This window comes from Osmia bicornis, chromosome 8, assembly GCF_907164935.1.
Source record: "Osmia bicornis bicornis chromosome 8, iOsmBic2.1, whole genome shotgun sequence".
Classification (NCBI taxonomy): domain Eukaryota; kingdom Metazoa; phylum Arthropoda; class Insecta; order Hymenoptera; family Megachilidae; genus Osmia; species Osmia bicornis.
In genome coordinates, this window is record NC_060223.1 from 8991041 (window position 1) to 9014892 (window position 23852).

General features: G+C 42.6%; 1 protein-coding gene across 2 annotated transcripts in view; it reads right to left on the bottom strand.

Annotated features, from left to right (window-relative positions):
• Positions 1-23852, bottom strand: part of LOC114873716 (GAS2-like protein pickled eggs) — a 41527-nt gene that overhangs the window by 8521 nt on the left and 9154 nt on the right. For both annotated transcript variants that reach the window (XM_029182340.2, XM_029182338.2), the window contains exons 3-4: positions 23089-23275; positions 12497-13021 (exon numbers count right to left, since the gene is read on the bottom strand). In XM_029182340.2, the coding sequence (XP_029038173.1) occupies positions 12497-13021; positions 23089-23259 (696 nt within the window). In that variant the 5' untranslated portion in view covers positions 23260-23275. The remainder of the gene's footprint in view (positions 1-12496; positions 13022-23088; positions 23276-23852) is intronic.

Here is a 23852-nt window from a genome sequence, read left to right on the forward strand (position 1 = left end):
TGCCAAGAAGAATGAGACGAATAAGGTTCAGGGGAAAGAGGAGACGTGTTTCATTCTAGGTTTAATTAGGGGATTCAGTGATGAAGGTGTGGCTGGGTTCCTGGGCCTCGTAACTGGAGGGTGGAGACGTCAATTCTTGAAACGTACTCGGTTTCGAAGGTAGAGGTGTGTTGAGAAAAAGAGCCGATATTCGAAATTATAGCATTTAAGTTTGATCGATATAGGCACCGAAGAATTTTTAATTCCTAAATTCTGATATTTTAATATTTTAATGCTCGAAAATTTATAGCTATATACCTACCTGTTTTAATACTCGACAAACGAGTTGCCTTTCCAATATTAATTAGTATAATTAAATGATAAGTACTTCTTGGGAATAGATCTATCTATATAATACCACTTAATCATCTCTGTTGAAGATCAATCTTCCACTTATTCGCAGCTTATTTAATCATAAAATCATAAAATCCTATCGATGTTTCGCGTCAGCTGTTTCGAAACGCTTGAAACGTCGAAGGTGGAAAATCACCGATTATCGAGGGAAAGGAAACGATGAACGATTTAATCGTCGACACGATCAGCCGATCGAGAATGCCAGAAGCGTACTCGTTGTTCCTGTTGACGTGGATAGTTTGCGTCACGTCGTTTCTTGTTCCAAATATTTCGTTTCTGGTGACGTTAAATGCTAGACGCACAGGATGTATCTGTCCCATAGTAATTAATAAATTATGCAAACCCATGGAAAGGTGTCGAGATCCAGGCAATCCTGACTCCAATAACAATTACCTGAATCGATGTAACGATACGTAACACCTGTTCGACATACTTTTACTATTACGATATCAACAAAAATGAAACGTTATCTATATCCGTTCGATCAATTCTTTTTCTAATGGTGAAGGGATTAAGATTTCTTCACATTTTTGCAAATTATATTTAATACAAAAAATGTCACATTAGAAGGGAGCGTCGACGTCGATTTTAATAATGCTACTCTCACAGGCGACCTTTCCTACTGTCCGCTTTGCGACACACCAATTGTCCACGACCTATTAACTTTGTAGGCTACATATTTCCTGCTCGACAACTATTTGTCTATCACGAATCAATGCTATCTTTATTATTTTACAACGATCAGAAGCTTGGAATGATAATGAATAAAAGAAAAATGAATTTTTCCACGATTCAAGTGGTCGATGAATTCGCATTCTCTTTCAGCTACCTGTGTCTCCGATGCACCCAACGAAGGGTGACGAAATTTCCTAATCACTCTCCCCTCTTCCACGCCCCCTTTCTCGACCAATGCACCGATAACGAACCGTATTCCGTATCGTTAGGTTAGCCTCTCTTACGTAAGTCGGCCTTGCATTATAGCATCATAACCATTCATCCTGTCCGCTCACCTGCAATGCGCCACGCGCTGCTTGTGTTCCCGAACGATACGCGACTGCACACAACCGACGACTAAACAAGAAACGTTAACCAATTTGGCTATCTCTTTGATTTTTAATTGGTATATGAATTTTTTGGAAAATTTGAAGAAATAAATTTGTCACCAGTCCGAAGTCAATTTTCTACGAAACGAAGGAAAATAATTCCATGAATTTTCCATTGGTTCCCGGTTCGAGGGAAAGTTTACTGGAACCTCTGAGAAAATCGTTTCACGAGAAATAGGAAGACTCGAGTCGCATTGCTAACCGAACTAATGAGACCAACGTAATTCCTCGTATCACGGGGTAATTACTGTTTACGCGATCGCGAGCATAGCTGTTACGGGACGACGATCGTTGCCTTCTTCCTTCTTCTATCGTTCGATCGCGAAAAATCTCGACTTTTACCGTGTCTCTTAGACGTCCATGATCCTGACGCGATCGAGCTTATTGAAAAACCAACACGCCTCTTCCGTGAAACGCTAATAATACGTCTTTATGGAAATTTTTACGAGCACCGTTCTTTTCGCTCAAGCGAAACACGTGTGTTCTGTGAGTATAAATAAACAACGTCTGCTTTTCGAGCAGAGAAAACGAAAACAACGAACCGGGAATAGTTTTTATTTTTCCAAGTAAAAATTTCAAATTGAAAGGGATCCAACGATAGAAGAATAACGCTTCGGGCGTGCAAATTGGTTCGCGTGAAGTTAACGAAGGAAACGCGAGATAGCAAATCGCGCACTTTATACCGGAAGTCGATCGCGAGAGGGAAGCGACAAGCGATCTGGAATAATTCCACGAGTAAGCTGAAACTGGCTGGAGAAAAATCCGAGAATTAATTCGACGGTGTTGCGTCTGTGTGGGTGGCGAACCATTCTCTCTTTCCAGCAAGAGTAATTCAATATTATTTTTACTCATACCGTAGATCGTTATCCGTGATCTTGACCTCGCTAAATAATGCTCTTCTCTCGATATTAATTTCATGCCTAAATTACGACAAGATGAAAATTTCCTTTAAAGCAAGAAGGATTAGCGCACCTGTGCTGAAGTTCACAGCGAGGTCAGGCGGCGAGGTAAGGAAAGTCCTATCAGAAGTTAGTTTCCTTGGCGTTGTTATGTTAATAGACACGTCGACACGCGGAAGTATGCTCGCGACACGAGTAGGAAAGGTTGTCGAACAAATGAGAAGATCCTTACGAGTTTATTGCCTGCCATCGATGAGATCGGCCTCATCGCCGATGGCTACCACACTGGAACACGCATCAACGCGTGTTTCCTTTCAACCAACTAGGATAATTTTAACCCTTAAAGTACCTAACGGGATGTCTTTCTAAATCCTAGAAAGACCAAGTAAAATTTATCAGAATTTTCACTTCCTTGCTAAATACCGATCAAGAGGAATTCGTGTAAAATAAGAAAAAAATGTCGTCGACATTTATTAACACGCTGTATACACAGCAGAGAAAGTGATGGAAGCTCCGTTGGAGATCCTGATCGCTATCTGGCCGGTATCGCCGGCAGCCGATCTTCCCAGGAAGATCGGCGCGAGGGGCGTTCTCGTGAGAAGACGGAACAGAGAGGAACGATCCGTGTTGCTGTTGGTTCCGTGATCGCGATCCACCGTGGTGTGTCTTGATCATGAAAATGAGTTGCGCTGCACGAGCTCGTTTTCCGGAGAAAATGAAAGTCCCCGGGGAGCTAGAAGATCGATGTCCCTTGGAATTCTCTTAGACAACAATGTTGCAGCTTCTCCGAAATTAATTCAAACGAGAAAGATTCACTTTCAAAGAGTCAAGGGTTAATATTTCCCTTACTATTTCACACGAGGTATAGCAGTCGAGTTTATTAAAACACCGACCTATTTTTTCATTTCAATCCATATCTATCAAGAAGCCGCATTAACGATAGATCTAAGAGGCTGTTAAAATCTTTGTTCTAGTTACGAATGTCCACAGAGAGACGCTTCTCTCCTTCTCCACCCTCTGTTGAAAGTTTTTAGATAAGAAAAAACAGGGTCTGTTCTGTTGACCCGATTTTCCTTTGTCTCCTGCAAATACTTCCAGATCTTTTCAATTGCAGACCGTTCCTTTCTTATCGAAGTGTACTCGCTTGTTCTATCAGTTGATTTACACTGTTCTTGCGCTTGAATAAACTGTGCGACGTATTTTAGAGATTGGAATTATTTGAAGATACCATTGCTCTTTATCTGATACGGAATTTGGGTTAAAAGGTCGCACTTAGAGTAGGATCCATTAAAATTGGAATGAAGATAATGTTTGAATGAACGATGAATTATTAGAGAAAATATGGCAATCAATGTACAGAAGGATGAACGAGCGAAGAAGGAACGTTTCCTGGTCGAGTATCGAGCAAAAAGTATTAAACAAGCCCTCGAGGGCGGACAATCCGGGCAAAGTGAAAAAGAACGATAGCTGCTTACTAATTAGGGCCGGTGCATTGATAAATCGGGCCGATTATTAAAAGTCATACGAACACGAAGGCGTGGCCCGCCTACACGACCCTTTTCTTTCTCCTTCTTCGGCCTCCTTCTTTTTGTTATCCTGCCAGGCTTGCGGTTTTGCGGCGGGCAAAAATCGCGCGACCGGAACGAGCTACGATCCCTTCTTCTTCTTACTCTTAATCGTGGACAATGGAAAATTGAAAATAGACATCGATATTTAGAAGAGGATCCGTAATTCGGTGTCTAGAATGATCGGATCTATGTCGCAGATCATTCGAACACCAGCATTGGTGCGGTCAAGCGTTTCAGAGAAGCTCGACTCCGCTTTGCACCGCGTCAACGCGAATGGAATCGTGAAAAAGCATTGCACAGCACACTCATTCGTGCATTCTTTTTCAATGCTTCCCGATCAATCTCGCACAATGGGACTCGTTCAAGCAAGCAGCTTTAGTTAGCGCGATTCGAGCAAAAAGAATTAATTAACGCGTTCGCACCTGACAGTTTTTCATTCAGCTCATTTTTAAACGGAATTAATAAAAGTTGTTCCTCGAACACTAATCTTTTGTTTTCGCAAACAGAAAAAACTTGGAAAATGTTCAAAGGATCCCAAGTGTTTAAAGAATCGATTATTTATGAAAGCGATTTATCGAAGTGTTTCTTGAAACTCCGTTTAACTGTTAAATGAGACATCAAGGAGAAACCAACACCCCATACATCAAAGTTAATTCAGCTATTGTAATCAATGCGCGCGTACAGCACGTGAAATGTAATATGCATCAGGCAATCGAATTCTTTTCTCCGATTTCCTTCGATCGTCTGATCGTGGCCAGTTAATGGTAATAGCGGGCACGATACGTCGATGCAAATCACAAGAAAATGTCCCGTACGATCGGCAGCTGTATAATAGATTGATTTTAAAGGCGTGCCCGCGCTGCTGCTATGCAATTACTCGATGATTCCTAGAAGCATCGATCTTAAAATGCGCGGTTATGAGCTTGGGAATCGTGTACAAGCGAGTCGTGAAAGGAAATCCTTTCGTTTTGTGGGAAAAACTCTCCTTTTTCCACTCGATCGAACGAGGATCGATTTGTAACAAATAGCAAGATTGAATTAATTTTTCATCACTCTCAGGCCGACTAAAAATATCGCTTCACGGATGACTGAATCGTGAAAAGAAATTCTTTCGTCTGCGAGGAAAATATCTAACGTTCTAGCAATGACATTTTTCTTCTTTGTAGAATTGTTCAATTGCTCAATTTTCAGGGAGATTGCAACGAGGCTGTAAAATGAAATCACGTGCAAGGTTCGTGAAAAATTCTTCGAGTCTCGAAGCGGAAATAAGACGAAAAGAGTCGTGCTGGCATGGGTGGACACACGAGCGAACAGCTGAGGTCGTAGCTCGCGGGACATTGCGCCGCGACGTATTGATTGCAGAGACGCCGGCGCCGCGACGCTGCTGGTCTCCGCCATAGAACCTGCGCCGCGAGGCGTCGTGTTTGCGGGAATTCACCTGTCGTGTGCGCGCCGATGCCGCAACGAATCGGAAATGGCAAATAAAAATACTCTAACTCATTATTTCTTTTCATTTACAATATCCTATTTACAAATTTTCTTCCTTCAGAAAAATTCTGTTTTGAAATATCCATCTTTAAGGGATGAAACAACCCCTATACCTTATCGCACGTGAAACTATTAATAATTCATTCGTTTTAAAATTCAACACCTGGCTAAAAGACGATGCTCTGTGCACACATTTGCCATTCGAAGAGGCCATCGACTTCACGAAGGACATTCGAATTTGAATTCGACGACTTTTCTGCGAAGGAGATTCCCGTGGACGAGCTGGGGCTTCCGAATAAGGAATTTTACGTCGAACTTTTATTTACGGTTCCCGTGTAACGCGTGGGTGAAGGATTCGGGGAAACTCGCTCGAGCAAATTTCGCGTAAACATCAATGTTTGGTTTAACGCCACGCCTTGTACATTCTTGAAAAAAATGATAATTGCCGCTTTATTGAAAATCATTTTTTGAAGACAGAAAAGTGAAAGATTAATAAGAGATGTCTCTTCACCCTAGCTCTAATATAGCAGGGTTGAAATATTTTGGCCTCTTGAAACAGCCCCTCACCCTACCGTTTATCCACTCTGCTCTATCTCGTACTTGCACTCGGTGAACATGCTAACGAGAATTCCGAGAGAGAAGCTCGAGAGGCTAAGAAATTCCGTAAAAAAGCCTGACGGAGTAAATTGGGTCAGGAAAGAAAACAGGAAAAAGAGAGAGAGATTAAAGCAGCGTATGACAAAGCTTTTCCTTTCTATTCAATATCCCAGGACAATTCATTATTCTATGAATACGTGATCTACATAAGTATGGGTCAATCGTGACCCAGAGAAATTTTAACGATTCGCATTTCACGTACAGACATGGACGAAGGGACAGGGGATTTGAAGTTCTTTGCTCAGAATGACATCTGTCGCACCCTTTTTATCGTCAACCGCTATTTATTTAGTCCCTTGTCTTCTTTGCATCACGAAATCGTGATTCGAATTTAATCGGATGCCTCGAGAAGCTTAAAAATAGCAGTCGGAACAATCGGATAAACATTTCTCGGAAAGTGGTTGCGAACGACGATAAATCTTCACGGAAAGAGCCTTACGACCACGGTTTATAAAACATTTTACAAGCCGTACAGTCTTTGTTTCATGTAATTCATTGGTTTACGATGTTTTTTCAGTGACTTCGTCAGAATTAAGTTCATGTAAACTGTCACAGTTCATTTGGAAAAGGAAGAAAATTAATTTCCAATAAAAATAAAATCCCTCCCTTTACCAATCTGCTATTCGATACAATTTCTCGGTAATTTTCTCAATTTTCCACGCTTTGACGACCTCTTCAAGTAACTCTATTACGTCAGTCATATAAAATGAACGAATTTGGAGAAGTGTCACCGTTTCCGTTCACCCCGATCGCAGGCCAGGCGGAAATCGGATTTCTGGTCAGCGCACCCTCCGACGTTCCCGGCAATCAAAGCCGTTTAGAAGCACTTCGAGTGCACTTTATTGGAATAACCTAGATGTTGCGATCGAGCCACGAGCAAAGGTGCCAACACCGCGTCGATTCCGCTTCAGGACACTCGACAGAGTTCTCGAGGGGCCACCAACTCAGGGGGTTAGTCGATTTTATTTTTTTTTTTTTCACAACCCCCGGCCATACGCAGTTCTAAACTCGAGTATTTGCGCAGAGATCCGACTTTAACACGAGTGTCTCGGTTCGTTGACATTCCGCGACGAGAAAACGCGAACAGCAATTAAAACGTTTGAATTGGTTGGCTCATGTTTTTTTTCTCCTCTTTTTTTTTTTGTTAGAGATGGTCTGCTGAGTTCCCAGACCGAGGATTAATTGGGGAAATCGAGTTTAGGACCATGAGTCACGAAATTTACTGCTCTAGCAAATTGTGGCTAATTATAGACAGAAGAATTTAGATTGTGGATTGTGGTAAACGAGTTTCATTTCATAAAGACGGATTACCGTGGAACGATGTATGTACTTAATTAATTGCCTACTATGTTAATGATACACTGCAACTCCTGTACTCTGATAACGCAAGAATTGAAAAATTGAACGGATTCGAAATTCGAAATGAAAGGTGTAAAGAAATCAAAGGAATGGTTTCTGTTGAAAGTTGCCGACTGCAAAGCCGATAAACAGTGATTAGCTAAGAGTGAGACCGCAGCCAGACCTTGCACGGCTCGGTAGCCTTCTCTTCTCCCTATCTCAGGCTAATTGCACGTAATAACTAACACCGCCGTGTCGAGAGAGACTCGGACGCCATTTATGGTAGTTTCTTTCGCTTCTTACAGCGGGCAAGGATCAAAGGGAACAGAGGAGTCGTTCTTTCTATCTTCTTTTTTTCTTCTCTCATGTCATCGGATTTGCCAAGTCGAACGAACGGAAGAGAGAATGTCAACGCATCTAGTGGAAAAGGTCTCCGTTCGATCGAGGAATTTCTCTCGATCGACGACTTCTCTAGCGAGTAATTAACGGTGAGTAATGACCAAGCCGCCTTGGGCATGGGCAAGTGCGAACGACCTAGATTCGCCTCCATTTGCGAGTACGGTGTCGCCTAACAGAATGACGATTTCTTCTATTTCTTTTTTTTTCTCTTTTTTTTAAGTGAAACATTTCACCTCGACGCGACGTTCTAATTTATTTTCTAACGAATAAATTTTTTCTTCGTATCACGAACGAGCCACGTGTAATTTCGTCAAGCTTTCTGCAACTTCCTCGGAAGTTCTTCGAGGCCATCTCCAAGAACTTATTACTCAGCTTAAAATCGATACGATCTCTTCGCGTGTAATTAGATAACGATTTATTATCAGAGTTTACGTACTCGAGGCAGCTGATTCGTCGTTGCGTCAATGATTCCAATGAAAAGAGAGAAAAATACATACGACAGATTCATTCGATGAGTAAGAAGCTAATATGACCCACGTTTACGATAAAGGATTTAAGACATTTGCTAACTTTAGACGCTCATAGAGATAGGTATAAATGAATCATGGGTGTTTTCAGAACGCAGGATACGTCAGTGTTAACAACAATACTCGGAAAACCGTCCTGCGCTCTCATTATATTTAGAAGACCCGCCAGGAAGTCGACAGTTTGCGAAACAAATGAAGTAGCTGAATCGAGAAGCAAAACTCGAACCAGTTTCTCTCGTTAACGATACTTATCGAGTAATAAAGATAAAGTTTGTTTACAGACGATCATCAAAACAGTGATCAGCAAAATTTTTAACTATCACAGTTTATAAGGAGATTGGTCTTTGGTTTTGTCAAAATTAAATTTCTTGTAAATTTTTTTAGTTCAGGATGTAAAAATAAAAAATTAGAAGGGAGACCTCGAAGGAATGAAATATCTGCAATATGAGGTCCACACGCGCGAGCTCACACTAGTACGCTGCTACTTATCACCGGAAATGAAACGTAGGACAAATATTAAGAAGTTGAGTCAATATTTCCCCACCGATAATGAGGCGTCTTCCGATAAAAGGAGATCCGAGGATGGCCCAAATTTTATCAATGAAACTATGAATAGATAGAAAGAAGAAATTCTATTTGTAATTGCAATAAAAGATTTAAGGGTAAACAAATTTGTTGAAATTCTAACAAGTAAATAACCATCATGATTACTTGTTTCGAAGGCAATTGTCGTGGTACACGCTTTCCTTCTTCCCTTTTATCGACTGTCCCTCGAGCAATTCACGGAGCCGATATATCCTTGAAGTGAAAGCAGCTTTCCTTTCGTGGAAAACTTGAAGACTTTGCGCTTGAACTTGATACAGAAATGGGCTAAAGCCGATCAATACGTCCTTTTGGCGCTTGCGAAGCAAAGCTCTCCTGTTAGAATAGCCTGCCGAGAGCATGGTTCCGTAAGCTTCGTTCCAGGCCACCATACCCGTCGTTATCATCATGGGAATCTCCATAGACACGGATATACAAGGAAAGAACGTCTAGACGAATTGATTTCTACCTTGACTTCGATTTCCAAACACCGAATTGTTAAATTTTCTCTTCTGATTCCATTCGAATGTGACAGACAAAATGGTCTCCAATATCTTGGAGACAATGAAAATAAGAAATCAATGTACAATTTACATATTATCGATAGAATTTCCTTCGTCTTACTGAACACAATAGAAACATAAACAAATCAATTGTTAACAATAGATTGCTAATCTTCTAAGATAAGGTATCATAAATAAGGGTCACTTTCTAAGATTACTACGACTGTACAGGATCAAAGTACAACTGAAAATTCTTTCTTAATAAACGTCAATAAATATTCTTGATCAAATACACGAAGTTCGGAACGATCGTTTACAAGTTCGCGAATTTTACGCGATTCTAGAAACTCATCGTGAAACACGTCAGGTAATTCCGCTGATTCACCGTAAGTAAAACTAACGTTGCGTGTTTTTCGGTGTTTAGATAAGATAGCCATGCTTGTCAGCCTCTCTAATCGACAGTTAAAACCTAACACTATGCATTTTTCGCGATTCGATACCTTCTACGACGCAGCTCGCGACTGGAAAGTACATAAAATGTTTGCGTGTAGCAAACCGAGACACGGTTGACCCAAATGTATTCACATAGATGGTACGACTAGAAGAATTCATTTATCCAATTGTCTATTTTACAGAGTTTCGTCTTTCCTTTAAATCGGAGCTTGCACAGGTATGCCTGTATGCAAATATGGAACCCATTAGGCGGAGTGTCAGATTTCTTGGCGTCCACGTATGAATTCTTGCGGGTATGTATCAGCGGATCGCTCTTCCCATTGAAAACATCGCGGGGCTATATTCAAACAGCGACGAGTTGGTAAATCTCTCGGATGTGTTTTAAAGCGCGTGCCGGGGATAAGTTTACAGAGCTTGCGAGAAAATGAGACGGTCTTCTCGTATCAAATCTTCATGAGAAATGTTTCGAATTCGAACAGATTGTTACTAGAGAGGGAAAGAGAGTTATATGCCTTGTCCAGATTATTCGGTAGCTATTATGAATACAAAGGGAAATCTACACAGGTCAATCTCCCTCGTGGGACTCGTGTATGGAAAATTAAATTCAATCCCTTGTCCCTTACGCAAAGTGGGTCATCCAAAATTGTCTAAAACGCGGATATTATAAATGAAAAATATTGCCTCGTTTCATGGAAGAGAATTTATATCAAAATTTCGACGATTTTGAAGAGCAGCGCAGAAAAAGTTGGTGAATTTACTCGGGAACTTAATAGTTCGACGCGGTACACGCGCGTTCATCGTCATCCTCGCGAAAAAGTCGGCTCCAAGTGTTTTCCAGCTCGTTCCAGCCGGAACTAACAGCTCCTCGCCGCTTTAACGCGGCTGAAAGGCCGCGTGTGTGCTTTCGAAAGCGACAAGAAACGCTCGTTAATTTGTTGCAGCGCAACGAATGCAGTTCCTCGCGTTCCCGATTTTATTTCTCGCGGCTTTCCTTCTTTGCTAAATTGCTGGGCATCCTTTGTTCCACTTTGCCGAGATACTTTAAACCGTTTTTAAATTTCGGACAATGGAAAAACCTCGCGATTTCAGGGCTTTCTTGTACACCGTTTCTTAAAATATAATTTTTTTTTTCGATATATGAACGTTTTTTTTGCACCAGCAAATTAAACTTTGTACGAATTTCAATAGTTAAATAGGAAGTGAACACGCCGATGAATAATGCTTGAGAAAATAATTGCCAAGGAGAAGTTTTGGTGAGTCATGGCTAACAGAAAGCACTAATCATACAATAATGTGTACACGAATATTGCACCGTAATATACTGATTACGAGAGCCATTGAGTGCACGATAATTTACTTTGAAATTCGATCAAGTTCAAGATCAGAATCCATGAAAAGTATCTTGCGGAAAAACTGATATTAATTAAATCTAATTAAAAATTATTCCATCGCGACCTCCCATGATATACAACGCGTTGACATAAAAATTAATGCAAAGAGCCTGGTCTCATTGAAAAGGCCGCCGATAAATAAAATCACGTTGTTGAACAAATTCAAAGTTGTACTCTTGTAATCAAACAATGCAACATTAAATAGCTCTTTGAGAGACTCGTTTAGAGAAGCTTGTTGCTTTGAAAATATTTCACCGAGCAACGTGTAACACAAATGGCCGATTGGTATCGAGCACGAAAAGTCAATCCTGGACGCCTAAGCAAATGTACGTAGGTACCTACACCGTAACGACTCCCACGTAAAAAGTAGGGTATTTACGATACGAGTTCCGCGACGAAATCGCGATCGGTTGTTGTCGGTCAAACCCCGAGAGCTCGCAATTACGCTTGTTCAACCCACGAACCCCGTTTACACCGTCGCGAATGCGTAACAAACGTTTAACCGGTGATTTAGTGGGCATTATCCTCGTAGAAATGGAAACGGTTCGAATCGGGTGCACCGTTTCGCGAACGCTTTTTCCTCGCGTGTCATGCTAATACGATTTACGAGACTCGCGCGCGTGAAACGAGCGGACCGCCACGGAAGAGAGTTATCAAAGCAACGTTTAAACTGTCGTTTCACGTGTACCGGCCTTTTTACAAGAAGTTTTTGCAACTCCTCAGGCCACCTGCGACGAAACTAAACCGTCGGATTCGAGCGTAAGATTGTACGAAAGGAAACGCGTAATTATATATATTAAAAATGTTGTAAAATTCTGTAGAATAACGTGGAGCTCGTATCGAATCGTCTAGAATTCGAAAACAAAGCATCGTCCGTTTTAATCCGCGAGATTCCAATTTATTTTTAACAAGCTGCGAGTATGAAAATAACTCGCACCCTTAGGTGCGTCCGAGTGAATATATTTGGCCGGCGCTCCCTATTGACCGTGAATATCACGGGATCAGGAATAAGAGAGTAGTTTTATTCGTATTCCGGCGTTGAAACACACGCGTCTTCCTAACGCTAATAATTCATGTTCCATAATTCATCAGGTGAATTTCCTTAGCCGGATATTCGCTATCCAAAACGGTCGAAACAGCTGCCGTATGTAACTTTAAGGAAAAAAAGATTTAATTCAAAGATAAACTGACTCACCATCTCGTCGAGGCTCTTCAGGTCGTTGGTGACGATCTGAGGTTGGGGTCCGTAGATGAGACAAGGTTCCTCCTGTTGCATATCCGCGTACTCGTCGTCGCTCTCTTCGTTCCCGCCATTTCCATGCGCCCCGTTCGCGGCTTTGTTCTCAGCCGCGATCTCTCGATCGATCTGTCTCTCCATCTGAACCAACATCGGCGCAAGCATACCGAATTTCGCACCCCTTCTAGCCACTTCCAGCAAGCACAGAATCACGTGCCGTTCGTTCTTCCGCATAATGAGGTCGTCCGTTTCGAACAAAAGACACTCGATGATACCGAGGCTGTTCCTGCACCAGCCAATGAAGTTGGACACGTTGTCGCGTGCAAAGAAGGTGCCGGCTTTCGCGTTCGGCAAGAAAGCCACGTCGCTCAGCTGCGACATCGGCAATGCCAGCGAAGAGGTTATCGATCGTGTCATCGAGATCTTCCGCGCTTGGCGACGTGCCACGTACTCGGCCGCCGACTTTCGTACGTTGTTCGCGTGCTGTGGACAAAAAACGGAACGGAAGCGGTTAGAGAGGATGATACGCTAATCATCCCGTGTGATCAAATTTAAAAGTCAACGCTGGAAGGTGGACGTTCAATTTAGGCTCTCAAAATGAAGGGTAGTGTAGGGAACAGAGAAAGAGGCGTTTCGTCTCGGGACCGCCAGCGAGAACAGACCAAATCTCATCGCCACCTGGCGGTCGCCGACCCGAACTAAGGGCGTCCCTTTTCCACTAAACGCCTACAGTAGTTTACTTTTAAACGAGAAAAGTCTGCATTGCCCCCAGGTGTACATGTTCATTCAGAGGCGCGAGATAGCCCCGTCTGACATTCACCGACTACACCTCGTTCGTTCTCGCCGCTTAAAGAGTCAAACAGCCACCGATAGCATCTTAACACCCGGCTAACTAATTGTTCCATTAATAACAACGGAGCACGTTCCTGCGAACGATAAATATTAAAGCCGCGAGAATATACGTGTATACTCCGCGGTATTCTTTGCCTCTTTTTTCTTTTTCTATTGTCGGTTGCTTAAGTAACCGCGTGCGATAATTGGATATCGAGACGATGTAAATGAGTTTGCTGTAACGAGCCACGCCGTTACGACTAAACGCCTAATAACAGGTTTATACGTCGCGGTTCTTCTCGTCTATCGTTTAAACGCCGTCGGGAATCTGTTATTTCGTCGACTAACGGCGGACGCCGATTTTTATCCGACGATTAATTGGAAGTGACCCGCGCCGTTGAGTCGCGCGAGTTTCACACGATGTGGGAATAAGAGAGGCTATTGTTTCTCAGCGGATCACAGACTTTGGAGCCAAGTTTCTTCTGGTCCAGATTCTACCATGTGCTTTGATTACTCAAACAGCTGTGCGTTGAGTTTTTTTAGACGTAGAAGAAATGCTGAGTAGATAAGGACTTTGGATAGGGACTCGGAATTTGAGTCAAATATAATTCGAACTATTCTCTCCCCGATGGTTCGAGTTTATTTTTAATAAGAAGAGTGTCGCGTTTCACGTGGCCCGATTCAAAGCTAACAAAGATAAAAAAGAATTTCGCGAGAAAGATCAACAGTGGACATAAAATATCCAGTGTCGACAGATTTCCATTAACGTAGCTCTACATAAGTAACTTTATACTCGGTCCACAATGAAACTCGACAGATGTGGTTTCCATCGCGACAGAAGCCACTTGATATTTAAAAAAGAAAAAGCGATCCCTATACTTTGTAACAGTCGGTTAATTGTAGCTTGATGAATATTGGTCACATTAGACGAGTTACATAATGGATGTAATTTTCAGATCGAGTTTAACAGAGGTCGTTGCTTTCATCGTATATACTAGCAAACTTCTATTCAGACCACGTGTCTGCCATCGACGATAATCCAACTATACAAACTACTTGATAAAGCAGTTAAAGAGGTCAGCTGGCAGACGCTGATCGATTGTTCCGTAACTCTTCATTTCCTGTCCCGATACGCTGCCGTGAATTTCAATAATCGTCAGCGAGAAGACGCCGGCCAATATTTCAGTTAACTCAAACACGCTTCTCAACGACTGTTCCGTTTATTTTTCACAAGTTTTCGAGCGAAACGACTGTAAATCATTCGAAATCGGTTAGAGGAATGGCATTCGCGTTATCAACCGGTGCATATCGGCAAGAATTTAGGACAAGCTTTCGATCGTGTCATTTTTTTAAGTCTCTCCCTGTCTACGACGGGTATCTCGTTTTCCACGCTCGCACGTGGAGCCCATAAGGCGATGGTATGCCGGCGGTTCCACAGCCGGAGCCGTACGACAACTCGTAAAAATTCTATCTAACAGCATCCGGTCCGCTGTCCCGCCTCGATACCTCCCCAGGGATAATATAGAGATTAGGCGAACGTGTCAACGGCCTGCTCGCTTGTAACGAGTCACCATTTCGCTCTCGTGCTTCGAAAGATCCTCGCCCTATCAAACGGAGAATCGAGTGGGCAACTTGCGCGTTTCCCTTCTCCAAAATAGTTTCTTCTTATTTTCTCGTTGATTGGCCGAATTTCGATCGAGCGAATCGCTCATTTGAATTCGTTTCTTTTTTTAGAAAACCGTACGAAACTGGAAAGGAGAAACACCAATAAAGGCGAAGCTGAATATGGGATATAACTGTTCCTGAAATTAGCTTTCTCTTCGCTATTTTCACGTGCTAGCCTCGAGACACGGAGACTCTGGTATTGGCGTTCTATCGTTTCCCGAGGAATTTCGGACGGGTTAAATTTGATTAAGATTAGTACTTGTAACATGATTTGTTGCAAAGATAATAATAACACTTTTCATTCATGAATTTCAATCTTTGCACAACCACAACCGACCTTTCCATTAAACCGGCAATCTATTTAACACTCCCCCAGCGTAAAGAATAACCCGGTTGCGAGAGGTAAAGCAGACATAATTTCTCTTAAATACCGAAACAAATCACCGGTACGATCTCGATTGCATAAATAAGAGGCGGGTTATCGGCGGACAGATCGCGGTTTCCATCAATCGCTGCTCGAGCTTCGATTCCCCGTGACCGTGCAGAACCGGCGAACAGAAAAGGGTTATCACGATTTTCTCGTAATTCGCAGCGTAACAGAGTCGTTCTAACCGTTCGTCGAGTCGCTAAATCGCCGGTTAAACGTCCGGCCATCCGTGCAATAACCGTGGAAAATGAGCGTAACATCGCGTGAAGAAGGCGCCACGCGGTCTTTCCATTGCACCCTCGTTTTCCCTGGTAATTGCACGAGAAACTGCGAAAACAAGATTACTAGAAAAACATTTGCTCTACCATGGAACGGTTCGATCGGGATCGTAAAATGTTTATCTTAACATTCGAAGAGAAAGGTAGCTCTAAATGAAAATTTATATCGCAATATTTTTTTAATATTTGCTCGTGACGTTCTAAGTAATTTTTGGTTGGCAATAAAACAGCGGGGTGAACGAAACGAATGAGAACCTCTGAGGGAAGAAGAGCAAGAGAAGCGTGAAGAAGAGTGTAGAAGTGCGGCGCATGGTAATACGCGCTTGGCAGATGAGAGTTTGACGGCAGGATGTCACATTATGTGGCCTGTGACCCCCTCGTGTCGTCTACCCGCCACTACTGTGGGCAAATGCGCTTAATGAAAATGGCTGGTGCACATTCAACATTGTAAATTAGAGCGGCTTCGCAAGAGGAACGGCCCAAGGGACAACAGCGGCTCGTCGTTAACAGTAATGTCGCGGAGAAAAGGGTAACGCGGGGTGCCGTTTGTTTTATTTAACTCGCGTTCCTGACGATCTTCGACCGCTGCTTTTCATCCAGCAACGGGAAGAGAAAACAGAATGCCTATTGTCACGGTCGAGAAATTGAAAGAAATCAGTCAAGATTTTACCTTTTTCTCCCCCCACCCTCTGTGAAAAACCTTTGTTCTTCCATTTGAAGCTGTTAGAAACTTCGCTTTTCCGACCTCGCTTTTCCCCGGAATAAAAACTTCAATTACAGTTAACCATTGTAACCGCTACCAGTTGTAATTACGAGCGTCGCGTGCTGCTAGCAGTCGCTACGAAAACGAGACAGCTTCTGTTATATACTTCTTCAGTTTCTTATGCATACACGATTGTTTAGCTGGCATTCTTCTCGAGCACGTTCGCGCTGTTCGACATCGTCAGGCTCTTTAAACAGATATCACCGGGATGATTCATGACACTTCCGGCACGCGCATTGTGATCAAAAGACATTCTATCAGAACCGTGTAGGCAATTCCATATTCAATTGTTTGCAATTTATTTCTATTCATTGGCGGAGGAGAAATAAAAATTCGACTCGCCTCGCTGGGATTCGTAGAGAAAATTAATGAAGAAATGAAAAATCTGTTAACTGTTCATCGATAAATTTATCGGGTTTAGATTCTGTACTAATCGAGGGACAAGTTAATCAAGCTATTCGAAACAATCAAGTCCAGCACCGCTGCGCAATTCGATGACATTTTTATTCGCCGCACGATATCATTTCTCCTATGCTGTTATCTTGTTACGTTGATCCGACAACAGGCCTCGATACGCTATCTCCAATAACTATGTACAGTCATTAATTACGAGCTAGATTATTTTGCCTGGCAATTGTGCGCTCAATTACTTAATAGTCCCCCCGTGCTCCTTCTTACTCGGGCCTAATGTCGATTACCCTGACGGCCGACACACGGTGGGAAAACTACTTGCAACCGGCTAAACACCACAATATATTATAACGAAACCAATACGAGGTAAATAGATATTTATGACACGACCGAGGGAACTACGAGTTCAATTGATTCATCTGGGGAAGATACTGGTGAAAATTATTTTATTAATAGTGTAAACGTTTGGTAGTCGAAGATCGTGGAAAGAATTGTTCTCTGTTTCAAGGAAAATCCGTGAAAAAGAATCTCGTTTCGCTTTCATACGATGCAACGAGCGTTTTACACCGACTGAAGAGCACTTTCCATCGGCTAATCCGTCTAGTCTGGTCTAGTCAGTCGTTTCAAGCTCGACTTGCTACACAGCGATACAAAAGCAAACGAAACAAAGCGACTCAACGTTTGCGACTTGTGGAGCTTTGGCAACAAACAGCGGCCGGTTTAAGCTTAAGGAATAATAGAGAATTATGTGCACGATAACGAAACAGGTGTTGTGGAAACATTAGAGATAGTAGAATAAAGTACTTAAACAATAAACTGGGGAAAGTGAACTTTGAGAAGTGAGAAACTGAGAAATTAGCAGCTGGAAAATTGGGAAATTAGCGATTAGAAATGAAATTAGATTGAACGAATTTCCTTCGCCTGATTCGGTTTCGATTTCACTGGCATATTTCACAGTATGTTGCACGCGAATACGTTCGCTATAGATCACGATGATTAATCTTAATTATCGAAGCATAACGAAGATTGATAATAAACAAGAAGCGAAAGATCAAACGCGGCAATATGTCTACAAGCGAATTGCTTCCGGTCTTAATTAAAATTCCGTCGACGACATCCCGACACAATAAGTCGATAAATCAAACGGCAAATCAATCTAATATGTTATCTGATATTCGTTTAAAAAATAGATCTAATAAAATTCTACTCGTGTACAACGAGATTAAACGAACTTTCCATTAATCAAATAGTAATTATATTAAGGGTATCATTATCGAAATCTTGAAATTATTTCCAATGGTACCTATATTGATAAAATGGCCAATTGTAAATTGAAATCGTAAGCATGTAATAAAGTTGTCCATTCGATTTATCTGAAATTAGACGTAGCTCTATAACATGCGAGCGTACAAATCCAGTTAACTTTGCATTGAATAACTTTCGGTTTCTCTGACCTCCATAGCCACACCATAAAATTCGATCGCAGATCTATGTAACGAGAAATCTTGTTATCTCAATCGAACATTCTCCACGTGAAAATGTACAATTTTTAATTTTTCCCAGTTGATCAAACAGCATTTCCATTTTCGCGTTAATGAAACTGTTTAAAGATACGTAAATCCTTCAGAGGTCCTAGATATTCCTACTTCTGTTCCTGTGCCATCACGTCGCATCATCGTTACCCTCGGATCTATTTTCGTCGCTTGTTTTTCCAACCCACCCCTAACCGTCTTCTTCCAGCGAGTTCGGGGGAAGGTCAGTATATTTAGATGAAGCAGCTGGAAAAAAAGGGCCGGATGGAAGGACGTCTGTCTGTTTATTTTCAACCTTTGCTATCCGATAAAAAAAAAATAGTACATCCGCGTCTCTGCTAGACAAATCGCTATTGATGTACCGCCCGAAAGGGGTGGTCGTTGAAACGTTTCGACGGAACCCGCTGCACTTCAACCCTTTCACGATAGTTTCTTTTGTACCGGGAACAGTTTGTCGGATACTAACAAGTGCGGCGAACGATAAACAAAAGTACAATGGCAGAGCAAAGTACGAGAAAGATTGTTTTTCTATGGTGAAATCATAAATTCAGGTCGGAGCAGAGAAGGTAATAAATTATTCGAAGGGTTGATAGAAACTGGTCTCGATTAGATTCGTCCTTGCCTGTTAAAAAAAAAATTTACGAATGGCCTTTCGAAAAGGATAATCAGCTAACAAGGACGGTCGCGCGAATGTCCTTTTATATGCAAATGTATGTAAAATCAGTGCGTGCCCGTTTCAGGTATACCTGGAATCGTGCGAAACAGAGAAGATCTACGCTTAGATAGGGAAATAATTGTGTCAGAATGCAAATCGCGAACTATTACGTGTCCTTTGTTACGTGATTTTTCTGGCAACCTCAGAGAATTTCATGTATTTTTCCACTTGAACATTCGTGGACTTCTAAACTATATAACATTCTAATTTATTGAAATATTTCTACGATTACCACTCTTTCCTAACTCATCTTCTGGTAAAGCTATTCCAACAACAAGGTCTCAATTTCAGGCAATTTCTCGGTTAAACGATCCCGGGGAAGTAACACTGTCCCCAATGAATGAAAGTCTGTAAATAGAACGAATTCAAGGCAGGATTTCATTTAAAGAGAAGGTTGATTCGATCCAAGATCCGAGCAACGTTACATCCTTTCATCTCTCCCTTCTCCCACCGTGACACAATTAATTTGCATGATTTGTGTGTTTATCGAGTAAGGACGCGCGACGCTGTTAATGCCAATTATGGCCAGGCGAGTTTCTTCCACTGTTTAATTGGTAAAAGAAATCATCTTCGTTCAGGAAAGCAATTCTTGGAAGTTGAAACGGGGACACGCGCGTTAGACAAAGTCGCCAGGCCTCGATTGCGCTCGTCGTAAATTCTAATTCATCGCGAGAAGGAACAAGGAAAGCAGACGTCGACAATTGCGGTTAATTAATCCCTCTTCGAGGACGACTTTGCCCGCCTTTGCCCTGTCCACGATTCAGCGAAAGGCTTCTTACGCGCGAAGGAACTACCGCGCGAGATACTAGGAATATTAAAATTAACTAAAGGTGATACTGAAAATTGGCGAATTTAAGTCTCTATCCATCTTTCAATTCCACAATTCCACTCGAGCCATTTTCGAACGTTGAGAAATAGAATGTTAGACAGGTTACAAGGCGAAACACGATCGTATCTGTTCCAGTCCCATAAATTGACCAATTTTTCCATCAAGTCCCATCGCGAACTGGAGGGTAAGGCGAGAGACAAGGGGGAAAGATAGCGAGCGTGTCTGGCGTGGCTCGTCCTTATTGAGAAGTCGAAGAGAAAAGAAGAAGAAAAAACGTGTCAGCCAGTGAGAACAAGCCGTATCGAGAGCACCGGGGGTCCTTATCGCGACACACGGGTACCTCGTAGCTTATTACCTTACCGCGCCCTTCTCTCCTTCGCTCTCGTCACGGCTCGTAAAGTCGACGTGGTCGCAAAAGGTGGCTCGCCAACAGGCTTCACCATCAGAAATTCCACGCGACTCGCCCGTCAGATGGTTCGACGGAGACGGAATAGAAAGAGAAATCTGTTGTAATCCTTTGCGGCCGCGATAGGGGCGCGTAGCCCGATATAGGTTTCCCTCGGGAAAATGATTTTATAATAATTTAACCAGTCGATCTCGAAAGAATCCTAGAAGAACCTAGACAGAACCTTGAAAAGGATCTAAGAAGATCTAAGATCTATCTTCATGGATGAAGAATATGGAAATCGAAGTTGCGCGAGACTGTACCGACCCGATTCTCTCTTTCTTCGTTTCTGTTCATCGATCTCGCTCTTTGTGGCTTGCTTTTATCGCGGCTGCCTACTCTAAATGTTTCTCTGGCATGAATTTATAACGACCACGGTGCACCGCCGCTAATAACGAGGCCCGATACCCAGCCGAGCGTTCTGTGCTCACTTGTTCCGCGCGCTGCCAATCGGATAGCCGTGGGCCAACGCCAAGCGGAATGGCACGCCGCTTCGTACTGGAAACTGGATGCATTCGGTCGGGTCGTGACGAGTACTGCAAGATTATTGCCACCAATAACAGTGGGAATAATTGAACCGAGAAAGGTGTTCGAAAATCACCTGTGCCCGATACAATGCATCCGAAATGATCGGTATCGGGGTTGAACGGACCCGGAATCGCCGATAGCTCGTAAGGATTCGTGATCGTTTCGTATCGGGTCCCACGAGTCCGGTGTCGCTCACGGCAGCTAATTACCAGAGAGCAACCTAGCAAGCTAGCTGCTAATCGGACCGGACAATCAAAGTGTCCGATGGCTGTCCGACACGATCCCGGGGCTGTCGCACTGTCAAACTAAATTCTGAAATCCGAACCATCGGTGTGGTACGCTGCTGTGTCGAAAGAACACGCGGCTGCCAGCTCTGTATCTAGCATATAAGATCGTGTGTGCCATTCAACGACGACGATAGAGTAGTTTCGCGTGTCGGATTGGCTGTCGCCAGCGCGAACGGGTAGCAACCACGGACTTTCACTGATCTACGAGCAACCGGCCGTTCGAGACCCCGATTCCTCCGCGATTCTCGTAGCCACGCTGCGTAAAATCGCTTCTCCTTCGCCGCATGGCGCTCCATTCATTGCCATAGGCACGCTCCGTACTCTACTTAACGAACCGTGCCCACCTTTTTTGCCAGCCACGGTAGCCGCTGTGTAATTTCCCCCCTGCTTTCATCCCCCGGGACGATTTTTCGGTAGAATAAAATTTTAAAATCTCAAAAATCATTGTCGGAACTGAGCGGAGTCTGATTGAATTGAATTCTCGTCGTTTGAAATTTATCGAGAGCCACATCGCCCTGAAACCGCGCGCGGAAAACGAGTTTCGAGCAGCGCCGCGAAACCGAGAATGTCGTCGCGAGAACGAGCTGGTGTGGCGATCATTAGCTACGAGAAAACTGGAAAAATCCACGACAGCCATGCTGATACGGGGATTATTATTAACTGTGCACCGTGTCGTTGATGATTGTGTTCCATGTTACATAAATAGCCAGGAACGGTATCGGTATTCCGTGATAAATTTCACGGAATTTACAATCGAGATAAAGGGAATTTGCATCGGGCGAAAATAACTAGCCGTCGTGTCTATAATGGCGTGCTTGAACGACGGCATAAGTTCGCTCGGTTTATGGCGGTGTACGGTTCAGGTTGAGGCGGGACTAGTTTATACGACACGAAACTATGTTGCCTATCCGAAATGTGAGTCGTAATGTCGGATAAAAAAAAAGAATCGATAGATTATCGATCAAATTGAAGCAAACTTGAAATATTACAATAAAACGTTCAAACGAGATTATAAAAATGTTCGTCTTGCAATGAAACGAGGTTCGAGTCGACGACCAACGACCAGTGGTATAAATTGACTACCAGCATCCGGATACCCGCATGTTGAATACCAACGCGAATAACCCTGGAACCCTGTAGGGTGCGGTACAAAAGTCCCTGAAAGCCGTGCAACTCGTTATCGACGACCTTGATACCCATGGAAGTCGATACGAACGTCTCAGGGTCGTGATACAGACGATACTGGATCGGTAGGACTCGATATTTCGAATTTACGAGATCCAGTACACTTAATTCTAGATTCGTATTCACGAGACTCGATAAGGACTAACTTAAACTTATGGTTTCGATACAAGCAATTCTGGATTCCATGGATTGAATTGGTTCTTGGCGAATTGACAGGGTCAAGAAAATGAAAAAAAAAAAAGAGAAAAACGATCGTTCGATCGATTCAAGCATATTTTCTGTTGCCGTTCTTCGTGTCACAGCGTTTCCTACACGCGCCGACTTAATTCGTAATTCAATCGACGTAGAAGCAAGAGCTTCCGGTGGACGTCACACGCATCCTTCTTCCTCTGTTTCACGAGCCGCGACTAAAGTACGTGTCCCATAGCATTTTATGCGTTTCTATTTAACGCTCGATTGTGTACGTACACGCGCTCGAACTTTAATCGAGCTTGGAATTTCCAAGAAGCTTCTTGAAATCGTTCAAACGCGATATATTTTAAAAATTTTTGATTACCTTTCCATCGATCGATCGTCGGTTAAAATGATACAAAGGAGAAAGTAGTTTTGTATTTCATTTTTGGAGGCGCATTAATTATATGTTTAATCACTTACCTTGCACAGAGCGACGCCAGTGTCCAGCCTGTCCATAAAATTGTCAACGTTGATTCTCAATTCCGGATACAAAGCGTTCAACCATTCGGCCAGGTCCTCCTTCATCGCGACCAGATACTCCTCCGAAGACTTGAAAGGTCTGTAAGACCTTGCTTCCAGAAGCACCGACATTTTGGCTGCTCGCTACCTGAAACAATATCATTTTCTCTTAGAATCTGTTCAAACTTATCAATAAAGATTTGTTAATATCCTTCTCGAAATTAATTTAAATACCTCAAGTATTCAAAACCTACGGCAAAATGAACGGTCTTTCGAATGTGACACGATTTCTAATGCGAACGTTCTCTCGCGGTGCGAACGTGAACTGCAGTAAGTGTGAACTAAACCTTTACACCAAGTTGCATGGTCCTTTTATAGGAAAAACCCATCGGCCACTTGGTAACCAATTAGAATTAAGAAATACCTTCCATTATGGACGGTCACCTCGTTGCCGGCCAATATGACCTGGAATACCGTTTACCTACCCCTCGGATTAAAGTATCGTCACTGTGGTTTTACCGTTTATTCAAATTACAAATAAGTTCTCTAATTTCCAAACTTAAATTTTAAAATTCTACTTTGTAAATTAACAGAGAAATAAAAAATTTGTTGGTAAAATTGATTTCATGACGCGAACGACCAATCGTCTATCATTTTAAAGCACACTACGGATGGGCAATAAAATTTCCAGGGATTTGCAACACAATGGTGATGGGTCTGTATCG